An 8,586-nucleotide genomic window follows, 5' to 3' on the forward strand; every position below is an offset into this window, starting at 1 on the left:
GGGGGGAAAGCAGTGAGGCATGCCACTTACTTAATAAATAGGATTGGGACGAGATCATTACTCGGGAAGATGCTGTATGAAGCCTTGCGTGAGAAGAAACCAAATCTCCAGCATCTAAGGTTTTTAAATGTGTCTGTTGTGCGAGAACTGAGTCTGCAGGGAGAAAAAAGCTTGATGATCGATCTAGAACTTTGGTACATCTCGGAACTGAGCCCGGCTCTAAACCTTATCGTCTGTTCGACACTTTTAAAAACCGGATAATAGTAAGCCGAGATGTGATCTTTAGCGAAGACAAAGAGTGGAGCTGGAGTAAAGTTGATTTGAAGGAAGACTCTGTCTCTTTCTCATTCGACATAAGAGGTATCGAATACAATGATAAAGCTCGAGCAATGAGCAAGAATGAGATTGATGTTGAAGATATTGATAACGTGGAAGACGTTGATGAGGATGAAGAAGAAGAACAGTCTGAGCCAATGGTAAGAAGATCGACTAGAGTAAGCACGGAGCCAACATATCTTGACGACTATGTTCTTCTCGTAGAAGCCGAATGTGAAAGGCTACTGATGATTATAAATAATGAACTGTGGGATTACAACGAAGCTAAGGAGATGAAAGTATGGTTTGATGCTTGCAAGGAAGAGATATGCTCAATCGAAAAGAACAAAACTTGGATACTAGGCTTTCAAAGATGCTCGAAGGAACCTTCCCACAACACAAGAGATGATAAGGCAGGTCTTCTTCTCGTATGCGTCTATGTAGACGATCTTCTTGTCACTGGTTCGAAGCCGCAGTCAATTGTTTCTTTCAAGCGGGAGATGGCGAGCAAATTTGAGATGAGCGGCCTAGGAAGATTAACATACTACCTAGGTATTGAAGTTCATCAGCATGAAGGAGGAATCACATTGGTGCATGATCGATATGTGCGAAAGATTCTTGAAGAGACTGGTATGAATGCGTGTAATCTTACACATAGTCCTATGGATATGAACGTAGTATTGTAAGTATTGACGAGAGGAAGTATTGTAGGAACATTAGATGTCTTAAGTTACCTGCTACATACACTCCTGGATCTTTCTTTCAGTGTGGGAGTACTCAGTAGATACATGCAGGCACCGAAGGTATCTCATGGAGCAGCCCTAAAGCAAGTGTTACAATATCTGCTTGGAACAACTTCACTAGGCTTCAGTTTTCGCGAGCAACATGGCAAGAATTGGTAGGTTACAGTGACAGTTCGCACAATGTTGATACCAATGATGGTAAAAGTACTACCGACCATATGTTCTATCTTGATGAGAGTCTGATAACGTTGTGTTCGCAAAACCAAGAGATCGTTGCATTGTCATCTTGTGAGGTAGAATTCATGGCTGCTACAGAGGCTGCCAAGCAAGCATTTTGGCTGCATGAGTTACTCAGTGAAGTGATCGGCAAGGCTTGTGAGAAAGTTACAATACGGGTTGATAATAAGTCTACAAATGCACTTACTAAAAAACCTTGTATTTCATGGTCGCAGTAAGCACATACATAAAAGATTTCACTTCATACGAGAGTGCGTAGAGAATGAACAAGTTGAGGTTGAGCACGTGCCCAGAAATGATCAGAGAGACAACATACTAACCAAGTTGCTTGGAAGGATCAAATTTAAAGAGATAAGGAGTCTTATTGGAGTTAAGATGTGAGTGAAAGTGAGTTCAAACTTAAGGGGGAGAATTTTGGACTAAGCTTGAAGATAACTTGAAGCTCAAGTTATTCTATGAGTTATGGAAAAGGAAACTTTAGATATTTAGGAGTTATCTAAATGTCAATTGTCTTGTGAGTTTAGGAAGTTTACTTTCCTATATATGAAGATGCAAAGGTGTTGCATAACATATGAATTGAGAGTGTGTGATTGAGAGCTTTATTTTTTGAGTTCTTTTTCTAAGGCAATAAAGAAAAGTGTTCTTTATATCTCAATCTCAAATTCTATAATGGAGACAGTGAAGCTAACGAGACAAGCAGTAGCGGAGGAAGGAGGAATGAAGTAAATCAGAGAGACGAGGCGGAGAGGAGAGAAAAGGGAAGTTGAAGAAAGAGAGAGACGAAAGATGGCGACGGGGCTCTGAGTGCTGTAGAGAAAATAGAGAAATTAGAGGAGAAATATGTGAACGAGATGGAGCTGACGAGGTGGAATGAAAAGCCGGTGTCGCAGATTACAACGGCAGAGGATTTGGAGGGAAGGTATGATGTGAAGAGATTCAATATATCTCATCTACTAGACATTATTTGCAAAATGATTTTGACACATGTCCTTTCTACAATCATTTTCACTAAATAAATATGTCATGACATACTAGAATTGATGACATGACTTATAGCTAAATATGACATGGACAATTATATTTAATACTTATTTATATTTTTGGTAATAAATTAATTATATCATTAAAGTAAATCTATTCACTTTAAATAACATATAATAATATTTTAAAAATCTCCATATATTTTTTATTTCTATTTTTTTATAATTATACAATTTTATTACTAAAAAGATCTTCAACTGTTTACAATTTTTTAGATTCTTTTATATATCTACAAATTTTTCAAATACTATTTACTTGTACTTCTTGATAATTATAAAACTTTTATATCAAATTTTTTATTAATTTTATACAAGTTGATTTAGTATATTTTATCCAAAAATAGATAAAAATATATCTAAGATTATAAATTTTAAATATATACATATTTATTTTTAAATATAATTTAAAATAAGAAAAATTTTTTATTTTATATTAATTTTATGTTCAATTAAATTAAAATTGGTATTGACATATTGAAAAGAAAATAATAAAATATAAAAGAACAATAATTTTTTTTTTAATATAATTTAAATTTAAAAATTTGTCACTGCACATATTGCAAGAAAACACCTAGTAGACATTATTTGCAAAATGATTTTATACATTTTGCTTATATCTCCTATGTACAATCATTTTCACTAAAAATTGACATGACATAATAAAAATGATGACATGGCTTATGATTAAATGTGACATGAACAATCATATTTTAGTATCATATTCAGATATGAAACTAAACAATATAATAGTAAAAGATAAGAATATGTTACAAATTTCAAAATATTATTTAATTTAATTTTGGGGAAATTTTATGTTTACCACTTTCATGATACTACTTTTCATCTTTACCACCACTAAAGAGACATTTTCAAAAATACATTCTTCATTAAGTGGCAAAAGACTCTTATACCTTTGTTATCTATATATATATATAATAAATCATTATTTAAATAAAAAATAAAAAATAATAAAAAATAATATTTTTTTTATGTTTCTGAATTATAATTTTTCAAATTCGAAATTTTATATAAGCTGTTTTTTTTTTGAATTTTTTTCGAATTTTGTTTTTATTTTTTTTTCAAAATTTCTTTTTGAAAATCGAAAAATTATGTTTGATACTATTTTAAAAAAAATATATTTTTTTTTAATTATTGATTTATATATTTATTAGAATCCTAAATTTCACATTCCAAAAACCCCTACCCCACCCCTCAACTCTAAGCCCTAAGTCTAGATTAGTTAACCCTAGGGGTATAAGTGTCTTTAACCTTAGGGGTATAAGTGTCTTTTGCCCTTCATTAAAAGTGAAGGTGAAAGTGATTAGTGTAAACATGAAAAGTGGTACTATGAATGTAGTATTTATGGTAGAGATCTATGAAGCAGATGATGGTGGATAGAGTAAGGTAACGTCCATCCAGTGCCAAGGTCACTGAATGGGTAAGTCACCAATCCCTAAAATGGTAACTATTTCATTGATGAATTTCATAGTAATAGAAATACTTGTCCTACCGTAGAGCTATTTACTCGATTGCAGATATTTCTGGAACACCTCTAATAGAGGGACAAAGAAGCAAGTCCTTCCCTTGTTAAGTTAGAAAGAAAAGTCTTCTCTGAAAAAAGGGGTTGGAATCGACACATTGATTTTTTAACAATTTTTGTTGAACCGTATTACTTACATATTTCTTCTGAATTATATGTATCCGCGGGATTCTCTAACTAGAAAAGTAAATGCTTGAGCTTGAGAAGCCTCTGGCCTTGTAGGTCCGTAAAACTCATAGGAAGAACATGTTCAAAATCACGATCAATTTCTTTTTCAAATCCTGCTGCCGCTGCCCGAGCTCTTACTGTGGTTGCCCGAGACTCGAACCCGGAACTATTCGGGCAATTTCCCTTTAATTTTTTATAATTATACAATTTTTATTACTAAAAATATTTCAAAATTTCTACAATTTTTTTAAAAAAAATTATAAATATTTAATCATAATATCATTATTTTCCTTTATATATATTTACACATTTTAGAAATAATATTTAGCCTTGATTGGTAAAGCATTTTTATCATCCAATCAAAAGTTTTTACATCTCTATTAGGATTCTGCTCTTATTTTTTAAAGTTATTTACATAGTTATGCCATTTTTTATTTGAATTTTTTTAAAAGGGTATTTACCTCGATTTGTTTTTGCTCTTGAATTTCTTTTTTCAAGTTAGCCAGCGTTGGTTCATAACACTCCTTCTAGCTTTGCATATATCTCCTCTGATTGCTTATGCCTCTTGTCACCAATGAGAAATACGTGTGATTTCCCGTTTAAGTCAATCCGGCTAAGAAGTTTCTCCTTGTACACATTCTTTTCCTCTATTACTCGTCTTACCTTCCTTACATCGTCCCATCTCTGTTATCTCGCGTGGATATTGGACATCAACACAAGAGCCCCGTCATGGTCAGGTTCCAGCTCGAGGACATGTTTAGCTGCGAGTTCACCTAACTCGAGCTCTCCATGGACCCTACAAGCTGACATCAGTGATCCCAACTATCAACTGTACAGCTTGGAAGTATATTTCAGGACGGTTTGAGTTCGGTTGATTCTGATTGGTTTGGTTCAGTTTTCTGCCACTCCTTTTTAAGCATTGCCTTATCCGATAACCTTGGGCTTGGCCTCAAACTCGGAAAGATCATTAATTTGGAATATGAGTCTGGTTATATGTTGAAGTAGACTAGTTGGTTTAGTTCTGATGATCTGATCATTATGAAAATATAGAAATCAAATCAAAGTAAAACTCAAACTTATTGACAGAATGTGTTCTTCACAAAGGAAAACAGAGAAAATCTAGATTGATTTTTTATTCTCACACAAAGATACAGAAACACAAAAGACGCACTGAAACTGAAACTGAAGATGAAGATTCTCTTTAGGAGAAAACTGAACATCTCTCTTTTATTTTTGGCGTCTCAAATGAAAAGAAATTGAGAAATTTTAAGGTGAGACAATACAAGCCTGGAAGGTCATTGATTCTGCTTCTTTCCTGGTGGCATCGAATAGTACAGTCGACAGGTACCTCTCCCCGAAACTCGGGAACACCGCCTGTAAAATAACAATTCAGTTGAGTTCTTTTAATCTCAGAATCAAGTAACACAACGATGACATACAAAACCCAAAATAACTTACCACAAAAAGCTTCCCAGCATTTTCTGGCCTCTTTGCAAGTTTGATTGCTGCGGCTGCTGCTGCTCCAGATGATATTCCCACCTACAATTTTTAGATACATTTTTTCATTACGAAAATGAGAATATGCAGCAAAGCCGATAAAGTACAAAAAACTGATCCTGGTGAAGTACTTACAAGAAGACCTTCTTTAAGAGCAAGAAGCCTTGCCATGTCGATGGATTCATCACTTGAAACCTGTAGCAATCGTTACAGGATAAGATGGGAGAGAAAGCAAAGTAAGAATTGTAGCTCTCTTACATGATGCAGTACAAGTTTCTGATCAGTAATAATATAAAAATTGGAGACTAGTAGTATTACTTGAACAACTTCATCTATAAGATCAACCTCCAACACACTTGGTATAAAGCCAGCACCAATCCCTTGAATCTTGTGAGGGCCTTGCCATTTTTAAGCAAACATCAAAAGTGTTAGGTAACAAGGAACATGCAAGAGCTATAGTAATAAAACGGACAGGGAATCACCTGGCTTCCCACCGGATAGAATAGCACTTTCAATTGGCTCCACTCCATACAGCTGAAAGAAGAGAAAAGAAAAATAAAGAAGCTTGCAAATACAAATTACTGAAGAAGCCTACTTGTATGAGATAGATGCACACCTTAACGTTAGGGTTCTGTTCCTTGAGATACTTCCCTGCACCTGTGATGGTACCACCAGTACCAATCCCAGAAACAAATCCATCGATTTTTCCATCAGTGCCTTTCCATATCTCAGGTCCAGTAGTCTCATAGTGTATCTGCATTGAACAGCTTCAAAGTTCAAAAACAGAAATAGATTTCACTAAAATAATAAAGCATTTACCTTTGGGTTGGCAGGGTTCTCAAACTGTTGGAGCATGTAACCATTGGGTGTTTTGGCTAAAATCTCTTCGGCCTTTGCGATAGCGCCTTTCATGCCCTTAGCAGGGTCAGTTAAGACCAACTCAACTCCAAAAGCTAAGAGAATGATCCTTCTCTCCACACTCATTGAAGCTGGCATTGTAATGATGAGCTTGTAGCCCTTAGCAGCCGCCGTGAACGCTAACCCAACTCCGGTGTTTCCACTCGTTGGCTCAATCAGCACACTCTAAAAAATAAGAACACTATCAAACACACAATGAACAAAGAAAATTATTGTGGTGGTTTGAAAGAATCAGGACCTCTCCTGGCTTTATCAGACCCTTTTTCTCTGCATCAGAGATCATGCTAAAACCAATCCTGCGTTATAAAAAAAAAGGAACAAAGTTCTCACAAACACAGAAACTCAGAAAAAAAATTAAAACACAGAAGAGTTTTTGGACAAAAGCAGGAAAACCTGTCTTTGACACTGGAGCAAGGCTCCATCATCTCGAGCTTAGCAGCGACACGACCAACACATCCTTCAGCCACATTGTTCAGATACACCAATGGAGTGTTCCCAATCAACTGTGGAGAGTAAGTAGAATCAAATCATTACATGGAAACAAAAGCCTCACACTTTTTTATTTGTTCTAAATGAACAGGTTGAAGAGCTTACTTCGGTAACATCTTTAGCAATACGAGATGCCATGATTCAAGCAAGCAGGCTTCACTGCTTATATTCACAAAGAGAACGTTAAGACCAAAGGGCCATAATAAAACAATCCACAGACAATGATTCCTAATTTAAAGTCTAAAACTTTTCCAAACACACATAATCAAAACATGAATCTCCAGATGTATGAACACAAATCTAAACAAAGAAACCACTAGATTCAACATCGAAATCAGCTGAATACAACCAAACAGAGTCGAAATCAAATAAAATAAAAATAAAAATAAAAATTGGGAAGAGGAAGATGATGAGGATACCTCGTGAGTGAGAAAGAGAATGAAGAAGTTATGGAATAAAATCGATTTTATGGCTTTCTTTTATTCCTTTATATATACAGGTACAGGTAGATGCCACATGCTTTGGATATATTAAAACACGCGGTGGTTGTTAACCATAATTCATTCACGGGTTTCATATAATCTAATCCTGCTGATACCGGTTGAATCCGGTTTAATTTAGTTAATCCTGTTAACACGGGTTTTAATCATCACTAAATTGGTTTAAACAAGATTAATTAAACAGGATTAATCTGGTTGATACGGTTTATCCTTGTTTTAATACAGTTTAATCTGGTAAAACAAGATTTTGACTCGCGCTTAAAGTGCACATTCTTTTTTTTTTAACTATAAACAAAGTTTGATACGAATTAGTATTTTGGGATTTTTGTGCATTATTATGTTACAAAATCGTATTATATTGAAACAATGAATTTTTAAAAAATTATATAATATATAAATTAGTTTATTTGAGATTTCGTATGTACATTTTTATGTAACTCTCTTTAGAAATGTGCATTTTATCTTAATCCAAAAACACGAACCGAAACCAACCCGAAATATAGTTTTGGTTCAGATCCATAGCAAAGTACCTATAGGTTATTTTTAAGACCCGCGGGTTTCGATTCTGGTCCGGATCATATCCAAAACCCGATCGGATACCCAAAGTACTGAGTTTTTTTTATTAATATTATGTATGTTTGGGTATTTCATATATGTTTTGGTATTACAAATATTCTTTTAAGTTTCAGGTTTGGACGGGGCAAGTCTATTACAGGCTGGAAGCTGGATCACCCAAATGGTTGTTGGAGGTTCAAATCGGATCAACCAAAGATATGACCGGTTGGTCGATATGGTCTGAAATCGATTGTAAAACCTGAAACAAATGAAATAGGAATGAGATACGAATGTTATGAAGAATAAACAAAGATAAATAAACAAAGAAAAATGATAGATATGGCGGAATCAAGCTGCTGGATGTGTATCACTCTCAGCTTGATCAAATGATGGATTGAAGTGGATTTGCGGAAGAATGTTTGATTGAATCTCTCAATCTGATGGATGATGGAAACGATGTGATTGACTCTCTCAATCTGTGTACTGAGCTTGTTTGATTTGTACAAACAAACTAGACTCACGAAATCAATAGAACAACAAAGAATCTCTCTTTGAATCCTAAAGACCGATATTTTATACAAAGA

At 34.6% G+C, this 8,586-nt stretch overlaps 2 protein-coding genes across 2 annotated transcripts in view; one reads left to right on the plus strand and one right to left on the minus strand.

Moving 5' to 3' along the window:
- The window catches only part of LOC106308704, a 3,448-nt gene extending 1,935 nt beyond the window's left edge, over positions 1-1,513 (plus strand). The window contains exons 4-5 of the mRNA XM_013745834.1: positions 160-945; positions 1,110-1,513. Of these exons, the coding sequence (XP_013601288.1) occupies positions 160-945; positions 1,110-1,513 (1,190 nt within the window). The remainder of the gene's footprint in view (positions 1-159; positions 946-1,109) is intronic.
- Positions 1,514-5,107: 3,594 nt separating this feature from the next.
- On the minus strand, positions 5,108-7,412 carry LOC106307369 (cysteine synthase). Its single transcript, XM_013744306.1, has 11 exons — positions 7,367-7,412; positions 7,053-7,106; positions 6,852-6,961; positions 6,697-6,754; positions 6,360-6,623; positions 6,157-6,294; positions 6,023-6,074; positions 5,859-5,938; positions 5,676-5,735; positions 5,502-5,582; positions 5,108-5,417 (listed from the first exon to the last, which is right to left on the minus strand). Exons 2-11 carry the CDS (start codon positions 7,083-7,085, stop codon positions 5,310-5,312), a joined length of 984 nt encoding a protein of 327 aa, XP_013599760.1. The 5' UTR covers positions 7,086-7,106; positions 7,367-7,412; the 3' UTR covers positions 5,108-5,309.
- Positions 7,413-8,586: the final 1,174 nt, after the last annotated feature.

This window comes from Brassica oleracea, chromosome C8 (genome assembly GCF_000695525.1).
Source record: "Brassica oleracea var. oleracea cultivar TO1000 chromosome C8, BOL, whole genome shotgun sequence".
Lineage (NCBI taxonomy): Eukaryota > Viridiplantae > Streptophyta > Magnoliopsida > Brassicales > Brassicaceae > Brassica > Brassica oleracea.